We start from the raw sequence: 15,131 nt of genomic DNA on the forward strand, positions 1-15,131 counted from the left end.
TCCAGGCCACACGTCCATAGTAACGGCCCTGACCAGGGGACAGAGGGGTCTGGTGGCAGCCACCTGCGATGGGGACGGCACCCTGAAGGTGTGGGACCTGGAACTGGGGCGCGCCGTGAGGACTCTGGAGGGGGTGGGGGGCGTGGTGGGCGACTCCCTCACTCTCTGTCTAGAGGACAGGGTCCTGGTGGTTCGCATGGGACAGAGTCTGCAGGTCAGAGAGGTGGATTCTGGGAAAGTGATCTACTCCGAGAGTGACTCTCTGGACGTTCCTGTGGTAACCACCACGTGTGACGGACAGCTGCTGGTAGCCTTCTATGATGGAAGTCATCTGGTGAAGGTATTGCAACAGTCCAATATATTATCACGTCAGCATAAGAAACATAAACGCTAATTGTTTATGTTCAGGGCCATGGTGATTAATTGACCTCTCTGTGACCTCTCAGGTGTTCGACCTGGTCTCGTCCTGCTCTCTACTCTGCTGTGTCAACATTACCCTGGACTGTGACCCCATCCATAAAGACCATTCCGTATTGGTCTCCCACAACTCCATCAAAGACTATGTCCTTTTCGCCTACAGGTCAGAGTTTAGTCCTTGATTCAGATCCCTGATAGTCCGTAACAACAGCTAGTCCGTGACAACAGCTAGTCCGTGACAACAGCGAGTCCGTGACAACAGCTAGTCCGTGACAACAGCTAGTCCGTAACAACAGCTAGTCCATGACAACAGCTAGTCCGTAACAACAGCTAGTCCGTGACAACAGCTAGTCCGTGACAACAGCTAGTCCGTGACAACAGCTAGTCCGTAACAACAGCTAGTCCATGACAACAGCTAGTCCGTGACAACAGCTAGTCCGTGACAACAGCTAGTCCGTGACAACAGCTAGTCCGTGACAACAGCTAGTCCGTGACAACAGCTAGTCCGTGACAACAGCTAGTCCGTGACAACAGCTAGTCCGTGACAACAGCTAGTCCGTGACAACAGCTTCCGTGACAACAGCTAGTCCGTGACAACAGCTAGTACGTGACAACAGCTAGTCCGTGACAACAGCTAGTACGTGACAACAGCTAGTACGTGACAACAGCTTCCGTGACAACAGCTAGTCCGTGACAACAGCTAGTACGTGACAACAGCTAGTCCGTGACAACAGCTAGTACGTGACAACAGCTAGTCCGTGACAACAGCTGGTCTGTAACTGGTTCACACAAAAAAAACTAAACACGAAACAAACCAATTATACACATAGGGAGATTCAAGGACATTGAGACTCAGTGTTTTACTCGCAACCTTGAATATTGCATTTTTAAAATTCCATGGTCGATAGAGTAAACAATATATAGTTTTTATTTCACGTTATTCATTATATTTAGTTTGCTTTCCGTCTTTCTTATTCGTTTTCTTTTATTTTGCGTTGGGGCTAATGGTGATTTGTCTCTTAGTGCCATAGAGTAATAACCAATTAGTGACAGGTGTCACTTCTCCTGGTCTGGCTCTTAAATAATATCACGTGCCCTCATTGTTAACACTCTGTGAAATCAGGCGAGCGTAGTACCTTGACAGATTTCACGGGTCCGGTTTGAAAACACTGTTGAATTATTCAAACAGACTACTTCTCAGGTGCCTATTAAAATGTAATCCTGTATATTAGGAGAAGCTTTTCACACATAAGCCCCTGTCGAATAGACAGATAACGTTGGACACCAGGATATGTCTACATGACACACGAAACAATACATTTTCCAGGCAGTGTTAAAATCTTCATCTTATTTCATGACTTGATTAAATGGGAGGATGGAGGAGGATGTCGTGGATAATGTGATTGGCTGGTGGAATCCATCCTCTCACACCTGAGTGGTGTAAATGTAAAAGGAATGACAAATTGGGTCGTTGAGGTAGTTAGTAATACAAGCTGTCTGTGGGATGGTTGCAGTATAATGCATTGGGCTTCGGTTTCTGGTGATTACCATCTATATAACCTGCTGCACTGCTGCTTGGATTCCACCTGGCGATCTGTTCACCGTCTGCCCTGCCCCCCCCCCCCTTCCTCTTCCTCTCTCTCCCGAGCGTTCTACCGCACACATGCACTGTTGGGGCGAGTGACTCTGAACTTACAATTTGCTAGCCCCAAGTCGTTATGTACAGTTGAAGTCGGAAGTTTACATACACCTTCAGCCAAATACATTTAAAATCAGTTTTTCACAATTCCTGACATTTAATCCTAGTAAAAATTCCCATGTCTTAGGTCAGTTAGGATCACCACTTTATTTTAAGAATGTAAAATGTCAGAATAATAGTAGAGATAATTATTATTTATTTCAGCTTTTATTTCTTTCCTCACATTCCCAGTGGGTCAGAAGTTTACATACACTCAATTAGTATTTGGTAGCATTGCCTTTAAATTGTTTAACTTGGGTCAAACGTGTCGTGTAGCCGTCCACAAGCTTCCCACAATAAGTTGGGTGAACTTTGGCCCATTCCTCCTGACAGAGCTGGTGTAACTGAGTCAGGTTTGTAGGCCTCCTTGCTCTCACACGCTTTTTCAGTTCTGCCCACACATTTTCTATAGGATTGAGATCAGGGCTTTGTGATGGCCACTCCAATAACTTGACTTTGTTGTCCTTAATCCATTTTGCCACGACTTTGGAAGTATTCTTGGAGTCATTGTCCATTTGGAAGACCCATTTGCGACCAAGCTTTAACTTCCTGACTGATGTCTTGAGATGTTGCTTCAATATATCCACATAATGTTCCCTCCTCATGATGCCTTCTATTTTGTGAAGTGCACCAGTCCCTCCTGCAGCAAAGCTCCCCCACAGCATGATGCAGCCACCCCCGTGCTTCACGGTTGGGATGGTGTTCTTTGGCTTGCAAGCCTCCCCCTTTTTCTTCTAAACATAAAGATGGTCATTATGGCCAAACAGTTCTATTTTTGTTTCATCAGATCAGAGGACATTTTTACAAAAAGTATGATCTTTGTCCCCATTGCAAACCCAGTTGCAAACCCTAGTCTGGCTTTTTATTGCGGTTTTAGAGCAGTGGCTTCTTCCTCGCTGAGTGACCTTTCAGGTAATGTCGATATAGGACTTGTTTTACTGTGGATATAGATACTTTTGTATCTGTTTCCTCCAGCATCTTCACAATGTCCTTTGCTGTTGTTCTGGGATTGATTTGCACTTTTCGCACCAAAGTACGCTCATCTCTAGGAGACAGAATGCGTCTCCTTCCTGAGCAGTATGAAGGCTGCATGGCCCCATGGTGTTTATACTTGCGTACTATTGTTTGTACAGATGAACGTGGTACCTTCAGGTGTTTGGAAATTGCTCCCAAGGATGAACCAGACTTGTGGAAGACTACAATTTTTTTCTGAGGTCTTGGCTGATTTCTTTCGATTTTCCCATGATGTCAAGCAAAGAGGCACTGAGTTTGAAGGTAGGCCTTGAAATACATCCACAGGTACACCTCCAATTGACTCAAATTATGTCAATTAGCCTATCAGAAGCATCTAAAGCCATGACATCATTTTCTGGAATTTTCAAAGCTGTTAAAGGCACAGTCAACTTAGTGTATGTAAACTTCTGACCACCTGGAATTGTGATACAGTGAATTATAAGTGAAAAATCTGTCTGTGAAAAATTACTTGTGTCATGCACAAAGTAGATGTCCTAACCGACTTGCCAAAACTATAGTTTGTTAACAAGACATTTGTGGAGTGGTTGAAAAACAAGTTTTAATTACTCCAACCTAAGTGCATGTTAACTAGTTTTAATTACTCCAACCTAAGTGCATGTAAACTTCCGACTTCAACTGTATATTTTTTTGTGCATTTTTCTATTTGCCTCATGACTCCTGAATACTTTGTTGACTACGATCTTTCTTGACCCAACCGTGGGACAGACTATGTTTGTTCCCAGACGCGGGACTCTCTATTGGTTACACAGACGTTTGGCCTCCCATCCCATTCTAACCACCTCTCGTCGGCTTTGTATTCATGTTACCTGATGAAATGGCTGTACAATATGATCTTGTTTCCATCTGACGCACATTCAGATGTCATAAATCAGCAGAGCTCTCCCTGTTCTATGCTGTGCCTTGATTGTCCTGTCACAGGTTAGAGGTCATCATGGAGTGTTATACCTGAGGGTGCCACTGGATGGCACCCTTATGTTTCTAGTGTCCAGGTGAGCCTGATTGGGTTTATTGGGTTTACCTAGTTTAGGGCTATTTAGGTTCCTCTATGGAACTGGGCCGGTTGCTCAGGTCTCTTGTCTTGTTTTGTGTTGTGTTGTACTCATGTGCACTTGCTTTGTTGTTTTTCCTGTGAATACTTCTGTTATGTTCTGTTAATTACTGATGTCCCCTTTAAGGATGGAGCACCCTTGGTCATGCGCAGTGTTGTTCTATGTTATTCTGCTACTAACTCGTTTGAGTAAATGTGAAGCTCCAGTTCAATTGCTTGTATTCAGAGTCTTTCTTATTACATAAATAAGTACTAAGCGTTAAGACACTACAACTTCAGTAAACATTCTGCATTTGCCCTCACCTCTGCCTGCTGCGATTCTCTGCACCTGGGTCTGAGTTCGTACCAGAGTTATTGTCACAGTTCACAGCTCCAATCCAGACGTGTTGGTCATTACTGAGACGTGGTTAAAGGAAGAGTGTTTTGAATACTGATGTTAACCTTTCTGGTTGATAACCTTTTTCGGGCAAGTCGGATCTTCCAAAGGTGGGGGAGTTGCGATCTTTTCCAAGGATCACCTTCAATGCTCGGTTGTCTCCACCAAGTCTGTCCCAAAACAATTTGATTTGCTGGTTTTAAGGATTAAACTTTCAAATAGCTCTTTGTTGACTGTTGCTGGGTGCTATCGACCTCCATCAGCACCAGCCTGTACCCTGCCTGCCCTAAGCTCTCTCCTGGCCCCCTATACCAAGTCTGAATTTGTCTTGCTTGGTGACCTAAACTGGGATATGCTTAAACCACTTGACCAAGTGAAATGGGACTCCCTAAATCTTTATCAGATTGTTACCAATCAAACAAGGTATGACTCCAAACACCCAGAAAAGGCTAGTATTCTTGATGTTATCCACACAAATAATCCTGATAGGTACCAGTCTGGTGTTTTCTGTACTGACCTTAGTGATCACTGTTTTACAGCCTGTGTTTGTAATGGCTGCTCAGTGAAGCAACCTGTCCTCATATTCACTTGCTGAAAAAAAAAAAAAATGAGCAGGCCATCCTTCATGAACTGGCCTATGTAAATTGATGTAGAATCAGCTTGATCCTCTCTGTCGAAGACGCTTGGACCTTCTTTTTTGATATTTTCAGTGGTATTGTTAACAAACACGCCTCCATAAAGAAAATGAGAATTAAAAACAGGTTTAGCCCCTGGTTCAACTGTGATCTTGCAGAGTTACTCCACCCAAAGAGTTTCATTTGGCAAAAGGCTCGGCACACGCAAACTCAGGATGACTGGCTCTCGTTCAGGCAAATGAGAAATAAGTGCACTCAGACTATCCGGAAGGCCAAAGTTCGTTACTTTAAGGAGCAGTTCTCTCTCAGTGGGTCTAACCCCAAGAAGTTCTGGAAAACGGTTAAAGACCTGGAGGATAAACCCTCCTCCTCCCACCCTTGTCCCTTAATATTGATGATGTGGTTGTTACTGACAAGGAGCACATGGCTGAGCTCTTTAATCACCACTTCATGAAGTCAGGATTCCTATTTGACTCAGCCATGCCTCATTGCCCGTCCAACATTTCCTCATCTCCCAGCCCTTCTAATGCGACTATCCCCGATGCTTCTCCCTCTTTTTCCCCTGCCCCGCTACAAAGTTTCTCCCTGCAGGCAGTCACTGAGTCCGAGGTGCTAGAGGAGCTCCTGAAACCTGACCCCAAAAAACATCTGGGTCAGATGGTTTAGACTCTTTCTTCTTTAAGGTTGCTGCCCCTATCATCGTCAAGCCTATCTCTGACCTTTTTAACCCGTCTCTCCTCTCTGGGGAGGTTCCCATTGCTTGAAAGGCAACCACTGTGCGTCCTTTATTTAAAGGGGGAGATCAAGCTGATCCTAACTGTTACAGGCCTATTTCTATTTTGCCCTGTTAATCAAAAGTGTTGGAAAAACTTGTCAATAATCAACTGACTGGCTTTCTTGATGTCTATTGTATTCTCTCTTGTATGCAATCTGGTTTCTGCTCCGGTTATGGATGTGTCACTGCAATCTTAAAAGTCCTCAATGATGTCACCACTGCCCTTGATTCTAAGCAATGTTGTGCTGTTATTTTTATTGACTTTTGATGGCTTTGATAGGCTTTTGATACGGTAGACCATTCCATTCTTGTGGGAGTATTGGTGTCTCTGAGGGGTCTTTGGCCTGGTTTGCTAACTGCCTCTCACAAAGACTGCAGTGTATAAAGTCAGAAAATCTGCTGTCTCAGCCACTGCCTGTCACCAAGGGAGTACCCCAAGGCTCAATCCTAGGCCCCACGCTCTTCTCAATTTACATCAACAACATAGTTCAGACAGTAGGAAGCTCTCTCATCCATTTATATGCAGATGATACAGTTTTATACTCAGCTGGCCCCTCCCTGGATGTTGTGTTAAATGCTCTACAACAAAGCTTTCTTTGTGTCCAACAAGCTTTCTCTGCCCTTAACCTTGTTCTGAACACCTCCAAAACAAAGGTCATGTGGTTTGATAAGAAGAATGCCCCTCTCCCCACAGGTGTGATTATTACCTCTGAGGGTTTAGAGCTTGAGGTAGTCACCTCCATACAAGTACTTGGGAGTATGGCTAGACGGTACACTGTCCTTCTCTCAGCACATATCAAAGCTGCAGGCTAAAGTTAAATCTAGACTTGGTCTCCTCTATGGTAATCGCTCCTCTTTCACCCCAGCTGCCAAACTAACCCTGATTCAGATGACCATCCTACCCATACTAGATTACGAAGACAGAATTTATATATCAGCAGGTAAGGGCGCTCTCGAGCGGCTAGATGTTCGACCACCAGATTTGCCACCAATGCTCCTTATAGGACACATCACTGCACTCTATACTTCTCTGTAAACTGGTAATCTCTGTATACCCATTGCAAGACCCACTGGTTGATACTTATTTATAAAACCCTCTTAGGCCTCACTCCCCCCTATCTGAGATATCTACCGCAGCCCTCATCCTCCACATACAACACCCGTTCTGCCAGTCACATTCTGTTAAAGGTCCCCAAAGCACACACATCCCTGGGTCGCTCTGTCTTTTCAGTTCACTGCAGCTAGTGACTGGAACGAGCTGCAACAAACACTCAAACTGGACAGTTTTATCTCCATCTCTTCATTCAAAGCCTCAATCATGGACACTCTTACTGACAGTTGTGGCTGCTTCTCATGATGTATTGTTGTCTCTACCTTCTTGCCCTTTGTGCTGTTGTCTGTGCCCAATAATGTTTGTACCATGTTTTGTGCTGCTACCATTTTGTTTGCTACCATGTTGTTGTCATGTTGTGTTGATACCATGCTGTGTTGTCATGTGTTGCAGCCTTGCTATGTTGTCTTAGGTCTCTCTTTATGTAGTGTTGTCTCTCTTGTCGTGATGTGTGTTTTGTCCTATATTTATATGTTGCATGAGGTCTTTTGCCTTTTGGTAGGCCGTCATTGTAACTAAGAATTTGTTCTTAACTGACTTGCCTAGTTAAATAAAATAAATATATGGCAGGTTGCTGTAACAGGGAAAGAGTTTGACAGCTGTGTGTGCAGACCACATTTGAATTACTGTGCTTCCAAATATTATTTTAGAAATACTATTTTAAATAACTACAAAGTTCTAACAAATGTATGTATTTCAATATAGGTATTTTAGTACTTGAGAATTCAGAGGTCCATATGTAGTCATGACTAACTCTACAAAGCTACTGCTGTGTTCTCACAGGACTGGCATTGTTAGGAAAAGTAGCTAACAATAGCACTTTTTTTTTTTAAATAGCACATTTTTAAAAAACAGTGAAACCTCAAATAAACCCTGTTACTGTGTTTACAACCGTACAGCCCTTTGAAGTGGAGACGTGGCCAGTGTCTGGAAAGCTTTCTATGGTCTATTTGCTATTTGAGTAAGGTGATGGGTCTGGCTGGGTCTGGGTCTGGCTGAGTCTGGGTCTGGCTGAGTCTGGCTGAGTCTGGGTCTGGCTGAGTCTGGGTCTGGCTGAGTAGCCAAGACAGTGTCTTGATGGGCCTTTAATAGTCTGTGGGTTCCTCTCTGTTTTCTCACTCACATTGTCTGGCTTTTGCATTCTCTCTCTCTCTCTCTCTCTCTCTCTCTCTCTCTGTCTCTCTGTCTCTCTGTCTCTCTGTCTCTCTGTCTCTCTGTCTCTCAGGTCTGGAGGTCAGGCAGCGGTGCTTAGTGCCAGAGGGGGGGCTGTGTTGTCTGTCCTCAGAGCCCAGCATGGTGCTGCCTCCATACAAGGAGTGGAGATGACCAATCAGTACCTACTGCTCTTCTGCAGGTATCTGTTTTATATATTTAGAATGGTGTGGGCGTACCCCAAAAGCAGAATGGTGTGGGCGTACCCCAAAAGCAGAATGGTGTGGGCGTACCCCAAAAACAGAATGGTGTGGGCGTACCCCAAAAGCAGAATGGTGTGGGCGTATACCGGTCATTAAAAATATTCATAGGTGTAGACAGCTGATTGGCCGGCTCAGGCAATGAGCCAACATGTCATGTAATATGAGGAAATAGCCACCATTTTTTTTAAACGGTCTGCTTGAGATACAAGATTGAGGTGTTTTTTTCTCTCTAATTTATGCTTTGGCCACAAATACGAGTAGGCCTTTAGGTATGAGTTAACAGAATATAAACTTTTAAAAGTAAGATTTTCACTCGACAGTTACTTTAAGTGCAAGTATGCATCCCCTCCATTAACCATAACCCTATGTTATGCATTACAACCCAGAATGCATAGCTCATAAGGCATTATAGATGTGTGTGTGTGTATAATGCCTTATGAACAGAGTAGTCATAAGTGCTTCTGAAAAGTCTATCACGGCATCATAATCACATTATCATATTAGATGTTTTATCAAAGAAAGAGACCATTGCTATTCATAGTGCACCTGCCTATGTTTATCCCTCCCTCCCTCCCTCCCTCCCTCCCTCCCTCCCTCCCTCCCTCCCTCCCTCCCAGGTACCCTTACAAGCGGGACAGTGAGATCATTCATATTGAGCTGTACAGCACGGCCAGTTTCAAGTACGAGCGCTCCATCCTGGGCTGCAGCCAGGACGACATCTCCCAGGTCACCGTCAACCGGACGGGGACGCACGCCGTGGCCTTCTGCCCCTCCCCCCGCACCGGCATCACGCAGGTCGTGACATGGAACCTGGAGACAGAGGACCACAAACACATCGCCCGTTTCCCCGGGATACTGACTGCAGGTTAGTAAGAGCGGTTAGGTGGAGACTTACAGGCATTGGTTGCTCTCTTGGTTGACTGATTGGAAATCGGTTAGAATGTGGTGGAGTCGGAGACTGTTCGGAAAAGGCTTCAAGTTCATCCGGGCATTATCTTGCAGTGTTTGTGTCTAACGGTGGCGAGACTGCTGTGGATTCATAAAGAAAGGCCCAGGGAATAAACATACCACCATTTAATTCACATGACATGACCTATCAGTGAACTCCGAGACTAACATTGACATTGACAGACACAAACCGTTTACTTTTGATGCTAAATTGACATTGAGTTTTTCGTTCAGGAAAACCATTTCCTATTGGTCCTCTCCCCTCCCCCTGTCTGTAGGTGTGTGCTTGGAACTGCGGTTCTGTGTGGGCGTGTGCAGTGGGGAGAGGTACCCAAGGCTGTGGGATCTGTCCTCCAGGGTCAATGACCAGACCCTCACCTACAATGTCCACAAGGTGAAGAGGGACGGCACAGAAGAGGTCATCCTCATGGGGAAACGCCCACGGTAGGTCTTTATCAACAATCTTCAATTTACAGTGCTATTATCTCAATAATATTAGGATTAATATTCTCTGTGCTATTTACTGTATTGTTTAAATAGTACTGATAATAGTATATTCAGACATTATTGGTTTATTTTAACATTTCTTTTAACGTCATCTCAATAGGCTAAATTGCTATCCTCCTCCTCCTCCATATTCACTGTTCTATTTACACAGCATAGTTGAGAAGTGTACATACCCACTGGGGATTTGCTCCTCCTGCCCAGCTCTTTTACATCATTGCCAGTTGAAGGAGATGAGACAAGGAGGAAGGAAACCACTTTAGATTATTGAGATGCACCCTCATATGCATCTGCTTTGATTGCCTTGCTCTTTCCTGGGTCTCTTCTCCCTCCGGTGACAGCTACGCGGTGTGCAAGTCCCTACGGCCTGGCACGGTACGGGTCTGGAACCTGGCCAGATCCAGGTTCACAGGTCGACCTGTCAGAGTGGAGCACGGTCTCTATGGCAACACCGACGTGGCCTTGGCCCACGACCTGAAGCTGTACATCCTGACAGACAGAGGGACGGCCACCTTCACAGACACCCCCTCGCCCATATTCCAGGTCACCGGCTTCCCTACTTCATGTATCAGTTAGCCTGGGATCCATACTGAATCCACTCTGATCTACGCTGTTCTTTCACTTCACGGTGACACTTGAAGTCACCTCATGAGTTGACAGTAGCATACTTGTAGTGACATATGTGCTCTGCATGTGACTGCTTATAGCAGGGTTCCCCAAATGGCGTGGTTTTATTTGGCCCCCCAAGTTTTCTGAGCAAAAAAAATTAAATATATATATATATATATATATATATATATACACACACACACAGTGGGGAGAACAAGTATTTGATACACTGCCGATTTTGCAGGTTTTCCTACTTACAAAGCATGTAGAGGTCTGTAATTTTTATCATAGGTACACTTCAACTGTGAGAGACGGAATCTAAAACAAAAATTCAGAAAATCACATTATGATTTTTAAGTAATTAATTTGCATTTTATTGCATGACATAAGTATTTGATACATCAGAAAAGCAGAACTTAATATTTGGTACAGAAACCTTTGTTTGCAATTACAGAGATCATACGTTTCCTGTAGTTCTTGACCAGGTTTGCACACACTGCAGCAGGGATTTTGGCCCACTCCTCCATACAGACCTTCTCCAGATCCTTCAGGTTTCGGGGCTGTCGCTGGGCAATACAGACTTTCAGCTCCCTCCAAAGATTTTCTATTGGGTTCAGATCTGGAGACTGGCTAGGCCCTCCAGGACCTTGAGATGCTTCTTACGAAGCCACTCCTTAGTTGCCCTGGCTGTGTGTTTCGGGTCGTTGTCATGCTGGAAGACCCAGCCACGATCCATCTTCAATGCTCTTACTGAGGAAGGAGGTTGTTGGCCAAGATCTCGCGATACATGGCCCCATCCATCCTCCCCTCAATACGGTGCAGTCGTCCTGTCCCCTTTGCAGAAGAGCATCCCCAAAGAATGATGTTTCCACCTCCATGCTTCACAGTTGGGATAGTGTTCTTGGGGATGTACACATCCTTCTTCTTCCTCCAAACACGGCGAGTGGAGTTTAGACCAAAAAGCTCTATTTTTGTCTCATCAGACCACATGACCTTCTCCCATTCCTCCTCTGGATCATCCAGATGGTCATTGGCAAACTTCAGACGGGCCTGGACATGCGCTGGCTTGAGCAGGGGGACCTTGCGTGCGCTGCAAGATTTTAATCCATGACGGCGTAGTGTGTTACTAATGGTTTTCTTTGAGACTGTGGTCCCAGCTCACTTCAGGTCATTGACCAGGTCCTGCCGTGTAGTTCTGGGTTGATCCCTCACCTTCCTCATGATCATTGATGCCCCACGAGGTGAGAATTTGCATGGAGCCCCAGACCGAGGGTGATTGACCGTCATCTTGAACTTCTTCCATTTTCTAATAATTGCGCCAACAGTTGTTGCCTTCTCACCAAGCTGCTTGCCTATTGTCCTATAGCCCATCCCAGCCTTGTGCAGGTCTAAAATGTTATCCCTGATGTCCTTACACAGCTGTCTGGTCTTGGCTATTGTGGAGAGGTTGGAGTCTGTTTGATTGAGTGTGTGGACAGGTGTCTTATATACAGGTAACGAGTTCAAACAGGTGCAGTTAAAACAGGTAATGAGTGGAGAACAGGAGGGATTCTTAAATAAAAACTAACAGGTCTGTGAGAGCCAGAATTCTTACTGGTTGGTAGGTGATCAAATACTTATGTCATACAATAAAATGCAAATTAATTGCTTAAAAATCATACAATGTGATTTTCTGGATTTTTGTTTTAGATTCCGTCTCTTACAGTTGAAGTCTACCTATGATAAAAAATTACAGACCTCTACATGCTTCGTAAGTAGGAAAACCTGCAAAATCGGCAGTGTATCAAATACTTGTTCTCCCCACTGTATATATTTATTGTTGGACATAATAGACTGAAAACACTAAGAAATCAGCTCCCAAATTATTTTAATTTAAGAAATCTGTTCCCAAGTATTCCCATGCATAAGAGAGAAACGTGATCGTATACAAATGTAATCAAGATTTGAAATTATTATGTTTTAGTCAAACATTAAATCTGTTTGGGCTTCAATTTGCAGTCTACAAATGATTTGTAATCATGTTCCGGCCCCCCGTCCATCCGCTCTAGAAAAAAAACGGCCCGCGTCTGAATCTAGTTGATGATCCCTGGCCTATAGGTTTTAGCCCGGGTCTCCTACAAGCAACAAGACTGTGTTAGCCCACTGAGCTAAACGCCTAGTCATTCATCTTCTGTTTCACTTGACACCGTAGACTCTACTGGTCTATGACCTGATCAAGAGAAGCTACGTGAGGAGACAGTCTGGTCTCTACATCGTCCCCTGTCCCCGACACGAATACAGGCTTCTGGAGGGGCAGCTACTTCTGGGTCTGTCTGAGACGAGGTGAGAGCGATTCGGTTACTTGAAACAATCACCAGCTAACTTAGTCCACTACCTGAAACACCACACCCCAAATAAAGTCCCTCTGTGCCAGTTACTCCAGATAAATAATACCTTCTAGCGTCCTAATTGTCTCATAGCTTAGCGTTGTTGTGTTCATTGTTGCCCCTAATACATTTTGCCTCATTGTCATGAACTGCTTTTGGGATGTGGAAGGCTAGAGCTTTTTCATTGTCCAGACCCTGTTTTATTTGGACTGTTGGGAGGTACAGGGATCATGACTTGTTTCATTTGGACTGTTGGGAGGTACAGGGATCATGACTTGTTTCATTTGGACTGTTGGGAGGTACAGGGATCATGACTTGTTTCATTTGGACTGTTGGGAGGTACAGGGATCATGACTTGTTTCATTTGGACTGTTAGGAGGTACAGGGATCATGACTTGTTTCATTTGGACTGTTAGGAGGTACAGGGATCATGACTTGTTTCATTTGGACTGTTGGGGGGTACAGGAACCATCTGATTTTGTGGGACCTGGAGTCTGGGTATATCAAAGGGAGGATGAAAGCATCCCACACAGAGTTTCTCCTGTCCAGCAGCACCGTCAGAGACAGACAGTCCCAGATACCACCAAATGAGACCACAGGTAACAATACCAGAGACCATTACCAGAAAAGTTGTGCACAGGGATCTATCTAAGCAATTTGACTACTCTTTGGTGACTATTTCCTCCAGCTCTAGTGATGCCCTGGGACAGGCGGACAGAGAGCCACTCTGCTAAGTGTAGGAGGCTGGAGAAGGAGGATCAGAGGGAGAAGGAGGAGCAGCGCAGTCTAGACAGGGAGAAATACAACTCCATAGACCAGTACCTTCTCAGTGGGGACCAGCAGGTAAAATGTTTGTTTGTGTTGTGATGCGATGTATCTTCATTCCCCTGATCCCCTCACTACCAGGTGGTGGTGTGTTCCTATTTCTCCCACCACCTCAACGTTTTCAGCGTGAGCTCCCAGGACCACCTCCACACCCTGGAGGATAGGACGTCCCTGCTGATCCTCCACACCGCCGCCCTCACACACCCCGGGGGACACCTGGTGCTGGCCAACTACAGCCAAGCTCAGCATATACCTTACCTCACCCTCTGGGACCTTCAGAAAGGCACGGTATGTACACTCTTAGAGGAAACGGGTTCATCGGCTGTCCCCATAGGAGAACCCTTTTTTATTCTAGGTAGAAGCCTTTTGAGTTCCGTGTTTAACCATCTGTGGAAAGGGTTGTACGTGGAACCAAAAAGGGTTCTTCAACGGGTTCTAGATATAACCTTTTCTTCTGAGTGTACAGCATAAAGCCAGATTCAAATAGCTTTATTGTCCATCTGGGATCAGTGACAACACTATTTTACAGTACACTGGCTAAATTATTTGACCCCCCAATTATTGTATTTTTTTTACACTCGTGAAAGGTGAGGAAAAGATTGAAGAACGAGCCAGGAGTCTGTTGTGTGGCAATCACAGATGACGCCAGCAGAGTCGCCTTTGGGATCAGCGGATGTAACAAGTAATGCGTTTCAAAATGACACGTCACTCATAACATCTCCGAGTCATTAAAGTCCCATATCTAAACATAAGGCTCATGCCTTTCTGTCACAATGAGAAGGCTCATGCCTTTCTGGTCTGTCACAATGAGAAGGCTCATGCCTTTCTGGTCTGTCACAATGAGAAGGCTCATGCCTTTATGGTCTGTCACAATGAGGAGGCTCATGCCTTTCTGGTCTGTCACAATGAGAAGGCTCATGCCTTTCTGTCACAATGAGGAGGCTCATGCCTTTCTGGTCTGTCACAATGAGAAGGCTCATGCCTTTCTGTCACAATGAGGAGGCTCATGCCTTTATGGTCTGTCACAATGAGAAGGCTCATGCCTTTCTGGTCTGTCACAATGAGAAGGCTCATGCCTTTCTGGTCTGTCACAATGAGAAGGCTCATGCTTACCTCTTCTCCTGATTAGGCTTAAAGTGTGGGATCCCTTCAGGAGGAATCACAAGACTATCTCTGGCTACGCCAGCCTGAGACTAGGAGGATCCAACCAGCTTTATATCACTGAGGGAGGAGCCAAAGCCATTCTACTAGCAGGTAGGACAGAGATCACTTTAGATTTTCAGCTATCTTTCCCTTTTATAGAAAAGTGAGATAATTAGGTTTCTTTGT

The 15,131-nt window shown here is 44.9% G+C and overlaps 1 protein-coding gene across 1 annotated transcript in view; it reads left to right on the forward strand.

Moving 5' to 3' along the window:
• The window catches only part of LOC110500903, a 29,330-nt gene that overhangs the window by 12,948 nt on the left and 1,251 nt on the right, over positions 1–15,131 (forward strand). The window contains exons 20-31 of the mRNA XM_036958286.1: positions 6–340; positions 447–580; positions 8,361–8,489; positions 9,168–9,415; positions 9,777–9,942; positions 10,344–10,545; positions 12,803–12,933; positions 13,443–13,576; positions 13,666–13,820; positions 13,884–14,090; positions 14,390–14,484; positions 14,932–15,056. Of these exons, the coding sequence (XP_036814181.1) occupies positions 6–340; positions 447–580; positions 8,361–8,489; positions 9,168–9,415; positions 9,777–9,942; positions 10,344–10,545; positions 12,803–12,933; positions 13,443–13,576; positions 13,666–13,820; positions 13,884–14,090; positions 14,390–14,484; positions 14,932–15,056 (2,061 nt within the window). The remainder of the gene's footprint in view (positions 1–5; positions 341–446; positions 581–8,360; positions 8,490–9,167; positions 9,416–9,776; positions 9,943–10,343; positions 10,546–12,802; positions 12,934–13,442; positions 13,577–13,665; positions 13,821–13,883; positions 14,091–14,389; positions 14,485–14,931; positions 15,057–15,131) is intronic.

The sequence above is a fragment of the Oncorhynchus mykiss genome, chromosome 21, assembly GCF_013265735.2.
Source record: "Oncorhynchus mykiss isolate Arlee chromosome 21, USDA_OmykA_1.1, whole genome shotgun sequence".
In the NCBI taxonomy this organism is placed as follows: domain Eukaryota; kingdom Metazoa; phylum Chordata; class Actinopteri; order Salmoniformes; family Salmonidae; genus Oncorhynchus; species Oncorhynchus mykiss.